Source organism: Mauremys mutica, chromosome 15 (genome assembly GCF_020497125.1).
Source record: "Mauremys mutica isolate MM-2020 ecotype Southern chromosome 15, ASM2049712v1, whole genome shotgun sequence".
Taxonomy (NCBI): domain Eukaryota; kingdom Metazoa; phylum Chordata; order Testudines; family Geoemydidae; genus Mauremys; species Mauremys mutica.
In genome coordinates, this window is record NC_059086.1 from 39,012,852 (window position 1) to 39,028,355 (window position 15,504).

The 15,504-nt window shown below is 68.5% G+C and overlaps 1 protein-coding gene across 2 annotated transcripts; it reads right to left on the reverse strand.

Annotated features, from left to right (window-relative positions):
* Window positions 1–9,704: 9,704 nt before the first annotated feature.
* On the reverse strand, window positions 9,705–14,673 carry LOC123349762 (basic salivary proline-rich protein 1-like). Of its 2 annotated transcripts, none has more exons than XM_044987936.1 (5): window positions 14,623–14,673; window positions 12,267–13,529; window positions 11,016–11,258; window positions 10,628–10,757; window positions 9,705–9,922 (listed from the first exon to the last, which is right to left on the reverse strand). In XM_044987936.1, exons 1-5 carry the CDS (start codon window positions 14,642–14,644, stop codon window positions 9,808–9,810), a joined length of 1,773 nt encoding a protein of 590 aa, XP_044843871.1. In that variant the 5' UTR covers window positions 14,645–14,673; the 3' UTR covers window positions 9,705–9,807. The 2 variants fall into 2 exon arrangements, with proteins under 2 accessions (XP_044843871.1, XP_044843870.1); XM_044987935.1 differs by lacking the exon at window positions 14,623–14,673 and adding an exon at window positions 14,162–14,241.
* Window positions 14,674–15,504: the final 831 nt, after the last annotated feature.

Below are 15,504 nucleotides of genomic sequence, written 5' to 3' on the forward strand. Positions count from 1 at the left end.
TGGGGGGGGGGGGGGGGGCTCCTTGGATCCTCCCCTCTGACCCCCCCTCCCCACACGCCTGCCCCCCCAGCTGAATTCCCTTTCTCCTCCATCACACACATCCCGTCCCCTCAGCTGACCCAAGGTCACACAGCAAGTCAGGGAGAGAACCCAGGAGTCCTAGCTCCCACCCCTCTGCTCTAACCACTGGACCCCACTCCCCTCCCAGAGCCAGGGAGAGAACCCAGGAGTCCTGGCTCCCACCCCCCTGCTCTAACCACTGGACCCCACTCCCCTCCCAGAGACGGGGAGAGAACCCAGGAGTCCTGGCTCCCATCCCCCCCTGCTCTAACCACTAGACCCCACTCCCCTCCCAGAGCCGGGGAGGGAACCCAGGAGTCCTGGATCCCACCCCCCTGCTCCAACCACTGGACCCCACTCTCCTTCCAGAGGCCTGGGTCATTGTTAGACTTTCAACTTGCTGGGGCAGGGACCGGATCTGTCTGTGCAGCACCCGGCATATCGGGGTCCTGCACCTGCCTGGGAGCCCCCAGGGCAAGTGAGTGGTGGGAATGAGATGCAGGTGTGCAAGGAGCAGTGGCTGGGTGTGTTTCCATGTGCATCTGTGTCTATACTGTATATATGTATCTCTAGCTAGCTTTGCACACCACTCACTGCCCTCTAGAGCCTGGATCCAGCACTGCATGTTGTGTGTCATATCCCCTACACTGCTCACCCAGAGCGGTGAGTCTCCTTTCATGCAGAGTGCTGGGCTGTTGAAGCAGGGGTCCCTGGGTCATATCCCTGCGGCTGCTGCCCCGTCGTACACCCCTGCACCAGGACAGTTAACGGATGCTCCGAGATGTTGCTGGATGCTAATTCCCCCCTCCCCCATCACATGCCCACTGACATCCTAGCAGGGCTAGAACCAGCGAGAGCCGCGGGCATTAATAGAGTCGTGCCGGGCATTGCTCGGAGGGGCGAAGGCTCACACCCGCCCTCCCAGCTGGGCAGCCGCGCCGGCTCCGTTTCAAATCGCTGGGATTCCTGGCATCCCGAACAGACAGTTCCCTGGGGACGCCTGGCCGGGTTTGCCTCCTGTGGGGTGGGGCACTCACGAGATCCCGCGTCAGGGGCTTTCCCAGCGGCCGGCCAGGCCTGTGCCCTGGTCTCGGCTCTGGCAGCCCAGGATCTGGTCTAAGCTTCCAGCTCCTGGCGCCAGGGCCAAAAAGCTCAAAAATGTGATGCCAGGCGTCTGCAGGGAGCCTGAGCCCGTCGCTGGGTGGGGGGAGCTGCCCTGAGTGTGAGTGACGCTGCCTGGGTCTGCAGGGAGCCTGAGCCCGTCACTGGGTGGGGGAAGCAGCCCTGAGTGTGAGTGATGCTGCCTGGGTCTGCAGGGAGCCTGAGCCCATCGCTGGGTGCGGGGAGCTGCCCTGAGTGTGAGTGATGCTGCCTGGGTCTGCAGGGAGCCTGAGCCCGTCACTGGGTGGGGGAAGCAGCCCTGAGTGTGAGTGATGCTGCCTGGGTCTGCAGGGAGCCTGCGCCCGTCGCTGGGTGGGGGGAGCTGCCCTGAGTGTGAGTGACGCTGCCTGGGTCTGCAGGGAGCCTGAGCCCGTCGCTGGGTGGGGGGAGCTGCCCCGAGTGTGAGTGACGCAGCGACGCTGCCTGGGTCTGCAGGGAGCCTGAGCCCGTCGCTGGGTGGGGGGAGCTGCCCCGAGTGTGAGTGACGCTGCCTGGGTCTGCAGGGAGCCTGAGCCCGTCGCTGGGTGGGGGGAGCTGCCCTGAGTGTGAGTGACGCTGCCTGGGTTTGCAGGGAGCCTGAGCCCGTCACTGGGTGGGGGAAGCAGCCCTGAGTGTGAGTGACGCTGCCTGGGTCTGCAGGGAGCCTGAGCCCATCGCTGGGTGGGGGGAGCTGCCCCGAGTGTGAGTGACGCAGCGACGCTGCCTGGGTCTGCAGGGAGCCTGAGCCCGTCGCTGGGTGGGGGGAGCTGCCCCGAGTGTGAGTGACGCTGCCTGGGTCTGCAGGGAGCCTGAGCCCGTTTCTGGGTGGGGGGAGCTGCCCCGAGTGTGAGTGACGCAGCGACGCTGCCTGGGTCTGCAGGGAGCCTGAGCCCGTCGCTGGGTGGGGGGAGCTGCCCCGAGTGTGAGTGACGCTGCCTGGGTCTGCAGGGAGCCTGAGCCCGTCGCTGGGTGGGGGGAGCTGCCCTGAGTGTGAGTGATGCTGCCTGGGTCTGCAGGGAGCCTGAGCCCGTCACTGGGTGGGGGAAGCAGCCCTGAGTGTGAGTGATGCTGCCTGGGTCTGCAGGGAGCCTGCGCCCGTCGCTGGGTGGGGGGAGCTGCCCTGAGTGTGAGTGACGCTGCCTGGGTCTGCAGGGAGCCTGAGCCCGTCACTGGGTGGGGGGAGCTGCCCCGAGTGTGAGTGACGCAGCGACGCTGCCTGGGTCTGCAGGGAGCCTGAGCCCGTCGCTGGGTGGGGGGAGCTGCCCCGAGTGTGAGTGACGCTGCCTGGGTCTGCAGGGAGCCTGAGCCCGTCGCTGGGTGGGGGGAGCTGCCCTGAGTGTGAGTGACGCTGCCTGGGTTTGCAGGGAGCCTGAGCCCGTCACTGGGTGGGGGAAGCAGCCCTGAGTGTGAGTGACGCTGCCTGGGTCTGCAGGGAGCCTGAGCCCATCGCTGGGTGGGGGGAGCTGCCCCGAGTGTGAGTGACGCAGCGACGCTGCCTGGGTCTGCAGGGAGCCTGAGCCCGTCGCTGGGTGGGGGGAGCTGCCCCGAGTGTGAGTGACGCTGCCTGGGTCTGCAGGGAGCCTGAGCCCGTTTCTGGGTGGGGGGAGCTGCCCCGAGTGTGAGTGACGCAGCGACGCTGCCTGGGTCTGCAGGGAGCCTGAGCCCGTCGCTGGGTGGGGGGAGCTGCCCCGAGTGTGAGTGACGCTGCCTGGGTCTGCAGGGAGCCTGAGCCCGTCGCTGGGTGGGGGGAGCTGCCCCGAGTGTGAGTGACGCAGCGACGCTGCCTGGGTCTGCAGGGAGCCTGAGCCTGTCGCTGGGTGGGGGGAGCTGCCCCGAGTGTGAGTGATGCTGCCTGGGTCTGCAGGGAGCCTGAGCCCGTTGCTGGGTGGGGGGAGCTGCCCTGAGTGTGAGTGACGCTGCCTGGGTCTGCAGGGAGCCTGAGCCCGTCGCTGAGAACGGGGGATCTGCCCCGAGTGTGAGTGACGCAGTGACGCTGCCTGAATGTGCAGAGAGCCTGAGCCCTTTTCCCAGGCATCTCAAGGGGGGGGGGTTAACCCCCTGCCCCATGGCTCTGGGGGCCCTGCCAAGCGCTGCTGGGGGATCAGGGTGTGGCCACTACTGCCCTTCCGCCTCACTGCCCCACAGAGGCATTAGTCAGGGCCTGGGCCCTAGATCACGCCGCAAACAGGGCCCCAGAACCCAGCCCTTCCGGGGGGCTGACGTCATTCGGAGGCTGGCGCTGCCGGAGAATCGAGCCCCTCGGCGTGACTGGGTCCTAGCGTGGCAGGGGAGGGCATCGGCCAGGCTGGTGTGAGCCCAGGAGCTGCCGGGGGCATTGGAGGGGCAGGAAGAAAATGGGGAAAAGCCCTTGGATGCGGGACCCCCACCAAGCGGCTAAGGATCCTCACCGCCCCCATCGCTCAGTCTTTGAAACGCTCTGGGGTGGCAGAAGGGGGGCTGCTGACACTGGCCGGGGCATCTGGGGTATGGGGGGGCCCAGCTCCACTGGCATCCGAATCCCCCCAGGCCGGGACAGCACCAGGGGGCTCTGCGTGCGCACGCGCACACACAGGACACACACACACACACACACACACACACACACACACACACACACTCGCCCGGCGCCGAGATGCAGCCAGCTCTGGGGTGGGACGTGGGGGCTGGTTATCCAGGGACCCCTCGCCCAGATGCAGCCAGCTCTGGGGTGGGACGCGGGGGCTGGTTATCCGGGGATCCCTCGCCCGGCGCCGAGATGCAGCCAGCTCTGGGGTGGGACGCGGGGGCTGGTTATTCGGGGATCCCTCGCCCGGCGCCGAGATGCAGCCAGCTCTGGGGTGGGACGCGGGGGCTGGTTATACGGGGATCCCTCGCCCGGCGCCGAGATGCAGCCAGCTCTGGGGTGGGACGCGGGGGCTGGTTATTCGGGGATCCCTCGCCCGGCGCCGAGATGCAGCCAGCTCTGGGGTGGGACGCGGGGGCTGGTTATCCGGGGATCCCTCGCCCAGATGCAGCCAGCTCTGGGGTGGGACGCGGGGGCTGGTTATCCGGGGATCCCTCACCCGACGCCGAGATGCAGCCAGCTCTGGGGTGGGACGCGGGGGCTGGTTATCCGGGGATCCCTCGCCCGGCGCCGAGATGCAGCCAGCTCTGGGGTGGGACGCGGGGGCTGGTTATCCGGGGATCCCTCGCCCAGATGCAGCCAGCTCTGGGGTGGGCCAGCCCCGGCTCAGCAGTGCGGCTGCGGAGGTCACGAGGGCGCGTGGAAAGCAGCTGTGCTTGTGGCCACAGGTCCTGGGGCTTCCCCCGGAGTCGGCGCCGCGCGACTGGGCCAAGGACCCGCCACGGCGCCCTCGGGCTGGAGCAAGGAGACTTGGGGCCCCATGGGGCGCTGGGCTGCAGGGAACGGGGTGGAGGGCTCGGCGGTAGGCGCTGTGGGGCAGGAAGTGGGGCGGGCGCAGCAGGGGGCTCTCCCTGGCAGGCAGGGCTGGCCCCAGGGCAGCGCTAGGGGTCGCTGTGGGGCAGAGAGTGGGGTGGGGGGCTTAGCAGGGGGCACTGTGGAGCAGGGGGCTCAGCAGGGGCCGCTGTGGGGCAGGGAGCGGGGCGGGGGGCTGAGCAGGGGGTGCTGTGGGGCAGGGAGTGGCAGGAGGCGCTGTGGGGCGGGGAGCGGGGCGCGGGGCTCAGCAGGGGGCGCTGTGGGGCGGGGGGCGGGGCGGGGGCGGCAGGGGGCGCTGTGGGGCAGGGAGCGGAGGGCATTTTCCCTGGCAGGCAGGGCTGGACCCAGGGCAGCGCTAGGGGTTGCTGTGGGGCAGGGAGGGGGGGGGGGGGCTCAGCAGGGGGCGCTGTGGGGCAGGGGGCTCAGCAGGGGCCGCTGTGGGGCAGGGAACGGGGCGGGGGCGGCAGGGGGCGCTGTGGGGCAGGGAGCGGGGCGGCAGGGGGCGCTGTGGGGCAGGGGGCTCAGCAGGGGTCGCTGTGGGGCAGGGAGCGGGGCGGGGGCGGCAGGGGGCGCTGTGGGGCAGGGAGCGGGGCGGCAGGGGGCGCTGTGGGGCAGGGAGCGGCAGGGGGCGCTGTGGGGCAGGGGGCTCAGCAGGGGTCGCTGTGGGGCAGGGAGCGGGGCGGGGGCGGCAGGGGGCGCTGTGGGGCAGGGAGCGGGGCGGCAGGGGGCGCTGTGGGGCAGGGAGCACGTTGAGTGGAGCCCCCCTGTGGTCATTGTGGGCGTTGCAGGCTGGGCCCACCCAGGAGCCTGTAGGGTGGGGGGGGGGGCGCCCAGCCCCCTCGGCCCCACAGCCCGGGCCCCGCGGCAGGAGCTGGGGGGGATCAAAGGCGGGGGCGGGGCCCGGGACGTTTAGAAGTTTCCAAAAATCGCCCCCAGCGAGAGGAGGCGGAATTTCCATGGAAAGCCCCGGGGGGGGGGGGGGGGGTGAGGCACTGCCCGGGCCCCGCAGCCGCGGCCCCGCCCCCCCCCCCCCCCGCAGTGGGGCCTGGGGCAGAGGGTTGTGGGGCTGGCAGCCCTGGGAGGAGACTGATATAAACTGGGCTGGTCCCCCCCATCCCCCAGTGCCCCTCACTCCCGACCCGCAGCCCCTGCCAGCCCAGCCCCTCCCCCTGCTCTAACCACTAGACCCCACTCCCCTCCCAGAGCCCAGAGAGAACCCAGGAGTCCTGGCCCCCAGTCCCCTGCTCTAACCACTAGACTCCACTCCCCTCCCAGAGCCCAGAGAGAACCCAGGAGTCCTGGCTCCCAGCCGCGCCCCCGCTCTAACCGCTAGACCCCACTCCCCTCCCAGAGCCGGGGGAGAACCCAGGAGTCCTGGCCCCCAGGCCCCGGCTCTAACCACAACACCCCACTCCCCGCCCCTCCCAGAGCCCAGAGAGAACCCAGGAGTCCTGGCTCCCAGCCGCCCCCCGCTCTAACCGCTAGACCCCACTCCCCTCCCAGAGCCGGGGGAGAACCCAGGAGTCCTGGCTCCCAGCCCCCCCCCACTCTAACCGCTAGACCCCACTCCCCTCCCAGAGCCGGGGGAGAACCCAGGAGTCCTGGCTCCCAGCCCCCCCCTGCTCTAACCGCTAGACCCCACTCCCCTCCCAGAGCCAGGGGAGAACCCAGGAGTCCTGGCCCACAGCCCTTTGGGGACTGACTCTGCTCCCTGCCCCCCCCGCTCTAACCACTACACCCCACGCCCCTCCAAGTGGTTTGTGGGAGCGGTTGCAGTGGTGGCGTGTGGGCAGCTGGAGCCGAGACGGGGTGTGTGTGGGGGGGGCAGCTGCGGTGCAGGCAGGGCCCAATCCTGGCAGGAGGCTGCGATCGGGGCTGGGTCCCCACAGCCGAGCTGGTGGGGGCTCCCCGGAGCACACGGGAAAGAGTGAGGTGGGGAGGGACAGTGGGACAAGCTCCCTCCCCCCGTCCCTCCTGTGCCAACCCTGCCCCCCAGCTCCTGCCACGCGCTGCCCACAGCGCCAGTGCTGAGCCCTGGCACACTCGTCGCAGGCAGGAGCCCCCCAGGGCCAGCGGGATCAGCAGCCCCCTGCAGCTGGGTCCGGGCGGGGGGACCTCAGGGATCCTCACAACCGGGCACCCCACAAACACGCAGCCCCTGGGGGCGGGATCCACGCCAGCAAAAAGCCAGGGCAGGGTCCTCGTGTTTCCCACCGGGGATGGGGCCGGGGCCTGGGCCCTCTGGGGGGGGCTGGCCTCAGGGCGTAAGGGTCCCAGCCATTCCTCGGGGCGCAGCCTCAGCAAAGGGGGCCCAGGGGCCGAGCGACCCCACTGCCCTGCTGCCCTCCCCATTCTCCCACAGCCTCTGCTTTGACCCTGGGGCCAAGCGGGGCCAGAGCCAGCCCCGGGCACCCAAAGCACGAGGGCAGAGACGTGTCTGTGTGTGTGTGTGTGGGGGGGGTGACACACATGGGCGGGGGGCGATCAGCCCCCCACATCCCCCAGCGTCTGGCTGGCGCTCACTCCACGCTGACAGAGGCGGCAGTACCGAGCTGACCCCCCCCCCGCCCTCGAGTGTGCCCGTGGGGCCGGGCGGTGAGAATCACCCACTGCTCACTCCTCTCCCCGCTGCCAGCGCCAGGTCTGATCTAGCGGCGGTGAGTTCCACGGGTCAGCTGGGCTTTCTCGCTCACGCCCAGACCCCTTGCGGTGAGGAGTCAGGCCTGGGAATCTCCTCACAGGGGGTCCCCCCGGCTAGGGGGCAGAGCAGGGGCGTGGCACTGTGGTTATTCTCTGCCCCCCAGGGCCCACCGGGGGCGGATCTCAGGTGCTGGGGTGCCCTGCCCCCAGCGGGCGGGAAGCAGGACTGAGAGCAGCCCTGAGGCTGCTGTAACTGACACGAGGGGCCAGGCCTGTGACCCAGGCCCAGACGAGGAAGCCAGGCAGGGACCGAGCTGGGCCTGCCCCGGGGAACTGGCTTCCCTTCCCGAAGAGGAACCTGGCTGGGGCAGGTATTTCCTGCCGGGCCCGCACCCCCGGCCGGTCAGCTGAGCGGCAGCACCCCCACCTGCCGGTGGAATTTCCCACAGGGAAGCTGGGACGGGACCGAAAACCCCGAAAGGAAGTGAAACCGGTGAGGGAAAGCGAGTCACCTGCAGGGATCAGGAGGCTCCGCTCCCCCCGCCGGCTAGCGACACGGCACCTGATGGCAAATCCCCCGGCGGAAGGTCCCTGCGCTGGCCCCGGCCCCCCTCCCCCGAAAACAGCGGAATCAAGCAGAGCCTGGGGCTGCCTGGCAGGGGCTCGGCAGGGCGCTGAGGCTTGGAGCTTCCTGACCACCCAACAGACACCGGCTAGCACCCGGGGGAAGGGAAACTGAGGCACGGAGAGGCAAAGTAACTCATCACAGAGGGAGGGGCTGGGAGCGCCCCCTGGTTCCAGCAAACCCAGCGGTGATGCTTAGGCCAGTGCTCCCCTGGCACAGCCAGGAACAGAACCGCCCCCTGCTCTACTCACTAGACCTGACTCCCCTCCCAGAGCTGGGAGAGAACCCAGGAGCCCTGGCTCCCAGCTCCCCCTGCTCTAAGCACCAGACCCCACTCCCCACCAGAGCTGGGGATAGAACCCAGGAGTCCTGGCCCCTAGCCCTCTGCTCTAACCACCAGACCCCACTGCCTTCCCAGAGGAAGGAGAGAACCCAGGAGTCCTGGTTCCCAGCCCCTCTGCTCTAACCACCAGGTCCCACTCCCCTCCCAGAGCCGGGATAGAGTCCAGGAGTCCCAGCACCCCCACCCCCTGCTCTAACCACTAGTCCCCACTACTCAGCCTGCAGAGATCCCCCACGGACAGGGCTGCTGTCTCTGACCCACTCTGTCCTTAGCCTCTGCCATGGCAGCCTGTGCTGGGGGCAGCTGCGCTGACACGGCCAGGTCATGCTCGAGCAGCCTCCAGCCAGGGCACCCAGCGGGCACCAACCTACCCCCCCTGGAGCTATCCTGTGCGCTCACCCAGTGCCTTGGCCTGTGCTGCCCCCTGCTGGCACCCGGCAGTGCGTGCAACTGGGAGAGAACCCAGGAGTCCTGGCTCCCAGTCCCCCCTGCTCTAACCCACCAGCCCCCACTCCCTTCCCAGAGCCGGGAGAGAACCCAGGAGTCCTGGCTCCCGGCCCCCCCTGCTCTAACCCACCAGCCCCCACTCCCTTCCCAGAGCCGGGGAGAGAACCCAGGAGTCCTGGCTCCCGGCCCCCCCTGCTCTAACCCACCAGCCCCCACTCCCTTCCCAGAGCCGGGAGAGAACCCAGGAGTCCTGGCTCCCGGCCCCCCCTGCTCTAACCCACCAGCCCCCACTCCCTTCCCAGAGCCGGGAGAGAACCCAGGAGTCCTGGCTCCCGGCCCCCACTGCTCTAACCCACCAGTCCCCCACTCCCCTCCCAGAGCCGGGAGAGAACCCAGGAGTCCTGGCTCCCGGCCCCCCCTGCTCTAACCCACCAGCCCCCACTCCCTTCCCAGAGCCGGGAGAGAACCCAGGAGTCCTGGCTCCCGGCCCCCCCTGCTCTAACCCACCAGTCCCCCACTCCCCTCCCAGAGCCAGGGAGAGAACCCAGGAGTCCTGGCTCCCTGGTGCCCCAGCACAAGTCGCAGGATTTTCAGGCCGAAAGGACCAAACTGCTGCTGTTGCAAAACCTGTTCTGGAAAAGCTTTAATTGTGACCGTGCCCTGCTGCCCCCGCCCCCCCCGGCCTGCCCTGGCCCCCAGGCCCCTGCCCCAGGCCAGCCCCAGCAGGGGGGGCCGTTCCCCGGAGTGGCTGCTTCCCGGTGCAGCCCTGGGCCTGGCCACGTGGCTGGGGCACTTCCCGCCCTGGGGGCCTGGAGGCTCAGAGACGGGGTCAGGGCAGAGTCTGGGCAGCCCTGAGAGCCATGGCCGTGGGGCTCACACAGCCACGGGGGCGGGGGGGGGGCAGGGACCCCCTGACACAAAGGTACCTGTCTGAACTGGCTCACAGGCCGGGAGCGACCTGGGGCGAGCGTACGGGGGCGGGGTCTGGCGGGGCCACACCCCAAGCCGACGGGGGGGAAGGATCCCAGGTCACAGACTAGGAGTCTGGGTTACTGCACGAGTTGGGTCCTGCCCCCCACTCAGGGTGCCAGGCTTTGGGAGGGGGGAGGGGACCCCCTACTCTGCCTCCATCTCCTCCGCCTCCTCGGACTCCTCGCCGTCGAAGTAACGCTCCTCCTCGTCCCGCGACACAATGTCCAGATTGTCGAACTCGGGGTTCTCGTCCACCTCGCTGGGAGAAAACGAACCCAGAGCTGTGACCTCGGGGACAGAACCCAGGAGTCCTGGCTCCCAGCCCCCCTGCTCTGACCCCTACACCCCACTCCCCTCCCAGAGCCAGGGACAGAACCCAGGAGTCCTGGCTCCCAGCCCCCTGCTCTGACCCCTGCACCCCACTCCCCTCCCAGAGCCAGGGACAGAACCCAGGGGTCCTGGCTCCCAGCCCCCTGCTCTGACCCCTACACCCCACTCCCCTCCCAGAGCCCGGGACAGAACCCAGGTGTCCTGGGCCCCTGCTCTGACCCCTGCACCCCACTCCCCTCCCAGAGCCAGGGACAGAACCCAGGAGTCCTGGCTCCCAGCCCCCCTGCTCTGACCCCTACACCCCACTCCCCTCCCAGAGCCAGGGACAGAACCCAGGTGTCCTGGGCCCCTGCTCTGACCCCTACACCCCACTCCCCTCCCAGAGCCAGGGACAGAACCCAGGTGTCCTGGGCCCCCTGCTCTGACCCCTACACCCCACTCCCCTCCCAGAGCCAGGGACAGAATCCGGGTCCTGGCTCCCAGTGCCCCACCCACACGCTCTAACCACTAGACCTCTCTCCCTCCCAGAGCTGAGACAGATGCACCTTGCCCCCCCCCCCCACCAGCCCCACTTCTGCTGTCCCCCCCCCGGGCAGTGGCCCAGCGAGCGACGCCCGGCACCCGCCCCCCTCACCTGTAATCGAAGTCACTGTCCTTGCCGTCCAGGAAGTGCTGGTGCATGCGGCTGGTGAACTCCTCCCGCAGAAAGGCCTTCTCCTCCGTGTCGGGGACCCAGGCGTCCGAGGCCGAGCTGGACTCCTCACCTGGCAGGGAGAGAGGGCACGATCAGCAAGGGGGGGACGGATACCAGTCATAGAGCCAGTAACGGGATGTCAGATCTCACTCCCCTCCCAGAGTGGGGAGGGAACCCAAGAGTCCTGGCTCCCAGCCTCCCCCATCTCTAACCACTAGACCCCACTCCCCTCCCAGAGCCAGGGAGAGAACCCAGGAGTCCAGGCTCCCAGCCCCCTGCTCTAACCACTGGACCCCACTCCCCTCGCCCAGCCAGACTACATACTGACCTTCGTCGTCGTCCTCCTCCTCCTCCATGCAGGCGTCCTCCTGCTCCTGCTGGATGTGCAGCCGCAGCTGGAGCACCTGCTCCTGGTAGGAGTCGAGCAGGACCCCGGAGAGGGAGCAGGGGCCGGCCAGTGCCTGGCTGCCCAGGGCCAGCAGCTCCTCGTCGCTCAGGTACTGCCCGATGTATTGCTCATAGAGCAGGGGCTCCCGCGCCCGCATCTGCTCGTCGCTGAAATACTCCCCCCCTGCGAGGCAGAGAGAGCATGCAGGGGCTGGAGCCACAGCACCAGGGCTGGGGGGCTTCTGGGGCACTCCAGGGCAGATGCAGCCCCCACTCCCCTCCCAGAGCCGGGATGGAACCCAGGAGTCCTGGCTCCTAGCCCCCCTGCTCTAACCACCAGCCCCCACTCCCCTCCCAGAGCCGGGATGGAACCCAGGAGTCCTGGCTCCTAGCCCCCCTGCTCTAACCACCAGCCCCCACTCCCCTCCCAGAGCCGGGATGGAACCCAGGAGTCCTGGCTCCCAGCCCCCCTGCTCTAACCACCAGACCCCACTCCCCCCCAGAGCCGGGATGGAACCCAGGAGTCCTGGCTCCTAGCCCCCGCTGCTCTAACCACCAGACCCCACTCCCCTCCCAGAGCCGGGATGGAACCCAGGACTCCTGGCTCCTAGCCCCCCTGCTCTAACCACCAGCCCCCACTCCCCCCCAGAGCCGGGATGGAACCCAGGAGTCCTGGCTCCCAGCCCCCCTGCTCTAACCACCAGACCCCACGCCCCCCCAGAGCCGGGATGGAACCCAGGAGTCCTGGCTCCCAGCCCCCCTGCTCTAACCCCCAGCCCCCACTCCCCTCCCAGAGCCAGGATGGAACCTAGGAGTCCTGGCTCCCAGCCCCCCACCCCCCCCCGCTCCAACCACTAGTCCCCACTACTCAGCCTGCAGAGATCCCCCACGGACAGGGCTGCTGTCTCTGACCCACTCTGTCCTAAGCCTCTGCCATGGCAGCCTGTGCGGGGGGCACCTGGCACCATCTGGGCTGACATGGCCAGGTGATGCTCGAGCAGCCTCCAGCCAGGGCACCCAGCGGGCACCAACCTACCCCCTGCAGCACAGCGCCCCCTAGTGCTGCCGCGGGGCATTGCAGTCAGCACCGACTGCCAGGGGAGGGTGCCCCCTGCTGGTCCATGCCCTGTAGCGTCAGGACCAGGGTGCCACTGCCTGTGAGAGCAGAGCCCCCGCCCCGGCGGCTCCGTACCTTTGATGAGCTGCTGCAGGGCGGCGTACCTCTTGTTGCGCACTCGGGTGTGGCCGGCCTTGCCGCGGGCGGCCCGGCGCACCTCGTCGCAGTAGAAGCGCACTTCGTAGCGGGCGGCCAGGTGGGTGAAGCAGCCCAGGTGCTCGACGCGCAGGGCCCGCCGGAAGCGCTCCAGGAAGACCACGGGCTTGTCCCGGTACAGCGCCCGCAGGATGGTCAGCTTCTCCTCCGCCGTCAGATCCGGCTCGTCCTTCTGCTGGCTACGCACCGGCAGCGGGCTGTTGGCCACGGCCATCAGCATAGCCAGCAGGGCCTGCTCGCCCACCTCGGGGGGACCCACCGGCTCCTGGGCCCCGGGCTCCTTCTGAGCCAAACCTGCAGCGTGGCTGGGCTCCGGCATCCCTCTCCCCTGCCGGGACAGGCCCTGCGGCCGTTCACCGAGCCGACTGCTGTCGGGTGAATGGTCACCTAGGGCTGGCAACACCTGCATCCCTTCCCCCCAATGCGACGGGTGCCGGGGCGGAGTGGTGACCTCAGTGTTCTTTGGGGGCCGGGCCGGTGGGGCTGAGCACTCCTCCACCTCCTCCCCCCAGTGCCACGTCTGCCGAGGGGGTTCAGTGATCCCGTTCCTCCTGGGGGGACGGTCCTGTGGGGCAGGCCTGTCCAGCATCCCTTCCCCCCAGTGCGACGTGTGCCGGGGCGGGTTGGTGACCCGGCTGGCATTGGGGGGACGGTCCTGTGGGGCTGGCCTGTCCATCATCTCTTCCCCCCAGTGCGACGTGTGTTGGGGTCGGTCAGTGACCCTGTTGGTATTGGGGGGATGGTCCCCCAGGGCTGGCCTGTCCAGCATCCCTTCCCCCCAGTGCAACGTGTGCCGGGGCGGGTTGGTGACCTGGCTGGCATTGGGGGGACGGTCCTGTGGGGCTGGCCTGTCCATCATCTCTTCCCCCCAGTGCAACGTGTGCCGGGGCAGGTCGGTGACCCTGTTGGTATTGGGGGAATGGTCCTGTGGGGCTGGCCTGTCCATCATCCCTTCCCCCCAGTGCGACGTGTGCCGGGGTGGGTCAGTGACCCTGTTGGTATTGGGGGGACGGTCCTGTGGGGCTGGGCTGCCCAACATCCCTTCCCCCCAGTGCGACGTGTGCTGGGGCAGGTCGGTGACCCGGCTGGCATTGGGGGGACGGTCCTGTGGGGCTGGGCTCTCTGCCAACGACGGGGGAGGCGCAGCCTCCGGCTCCTGCTGCTCCTGGGCACTGGCGCTACCTGCGGATGAGACCTGGAATTAACGCTGGGCCGCCGGGCTCCCCAGGGGGGTTCAGGGCTGACCTGGGGCAGGGGGAAGGGACCCCACAGCCAGCCTGACCCTCTCACGGTAATGGGGGGGCTCCATATGGGGGGGCTGCTGGGGGCATGTGGGCCCCACATCCAGCCCCGCCCATGGGGGGCTCAGGGCAGATCTCGGAGGGGAATTGGGGACCCCACATCCAGCCCCGGGGGTCACTCAGTCGGGGGGCAGCAAAGGGGGCGGGGGCAGAGACCCCACATCCAGCCCCGCCCCCAGAGGAACGGGGGGATCCCACGGGGGGGCTCAGGGCAGATCTCGGGGGGGAATTGGGGACCCCACATCCAGCCCCGCCCCCAGAGGAACGGGGGCCCCACGGGGGGGCTCAGGGCAGATCTCGGGCGGGAATTGGGGACCCCACATCCAGCCCCGGGGGTCACTCAGTCGGGGGGCAGCCAAGGGGGCGGGGGCAGAGACCCCACATCCAGCCCCGCCCCCAGAGGAACGGGGGCCCCACGGGGGGGGGGTCAGGGCCGATCTCGGCCCCCCCCCCAGGCCGGAGCAGGGCCCCGGGGGACCCCTTTGGCTGTGACACCCCCGCCCCGCTTCTCACCCGGCGGGGGCGGCCGCGCTCGGCCCCCCACTTCCGCCTCCATCCCGCACGCCGCGCCAGGCCAGGCCGGAACTTCCGGGTCACAGGTCAGCGGCGAAAAGGTCCCCCCGCGGGGAGGCGCGAACGCGACCCGGCCACGTTAGTTCCGGGACACGTCCGTTCCGCTGGGGGTGGCGAAGGGTCATTGCTTGTGCTCGAGGCTCATTCAAAGGGGGGGAGATTGGGAGGGGGCAGCCCCCCACCCCCACATCATCCGCCCAGGGGCAGCTGCGGCTGCCAGGGGACTCCCCGCAGATACAGAGGCAAATCCTGCTGCAGGGGGACTTGGTCCCAGGCAATGCAGGGATCTGAGATTTGATGGGGGGGGGGGGCTCCCCCCACTCACAGCCCCCCCCCCCCGGACTCACACCTGCCACTGGGAAAGCCTGGCAAAGGGTAAATTAAGCACTGGAACAATTTACCAAGGGGTTGTGGCTTTTCCATCAAGCCAGGATTGGTCCCCACCCAAAGATCTGCTCATCTTCAGACAGGAATTAATGGCAGGATGTTCTCTGGCTTGTTGTCCAGGAGGCGAGACCATGGCCGTAGGCTCAGTCCCCTCAGGCTTTATAATCTGTGAAATCCCAGGGAAAATACACCTCTGGGGAGGAGGTGGCAGTACAGACTGCAGGAGAAGCCAGCTGAAAAATCCACTCAGAGTCGACTGGGAGGTAGCATGCATTCAATCAGGGGCTAACAGCTAAGATGGTCAGGGACACAACCCCAGGCCCCGGCTGTTTCTAAACCTCTGACTGCCAGAAGCTAGGAGTGGACAGCAGGGGATGGATCATGCCATTGCCCTGCTCCGTTCATTGCCTTTGGAGCATCTGGCACCGGTCGTTCTCGGAAGACAGGACCCTGGGCTAGATGGGGTTCAGATGCTGCCGCACAGGGAAGTGAGCTGATGGTCCCGCGGGGTGTCGGAGGGAAGAGAGCGGGGGGCTCTATACTTTTTGGTGGACAGGTTACCCACCAAAGGCTTTGCTGAGTGAGCAGGCTTCCCTGGAGATGCACGTTTTATTCCCCTTAAAGGTGACAAGCTACCGCCGAGCTCTTAGACCACGCGTGTCACATCAGTAGCTCTCTGTGCTTTACCAGGGAGGTAAGTGTCAAAACGCACCTCCATTCTGAGACAGCCAGTGCAGAGTGCGTTGCCAGAGGGGCAGGAGAGATTTTCACATCCAGGGCATCTTATCCAGCTCAGCTCTGGCTAGCGCCTCCATCACATCATATTATGCTGGTTGGAATGATCCCATGGCCTGTTCCAGTTCTGCACATAAGGAACCTTCCCAGAAGACTTTGTC

Coding starts and splice junctions, on each gene's coding strand:
- LOC123349762 (XM_044987935.1), bottom strand. CDS start 14,204: ATGGAGGCGGAAGTGGGGGGCCGAGCGCGGCCGCCCCCGCCGG. Junction 10,758..11,015: donor GGAGGAGGACGACGACGAAG/GTCAGTATGTAG, acceptor TCTCCCTGCCAG/GTGAGGAGTCCAGCTCGGCC. Junction 9,923..10,627: donor GACAGTGACTTCGATTACAG/GTGAGGGGGGCG, acceptor GTTTTCTCCCAG/CGAGGTGGACGAGAACCCCG.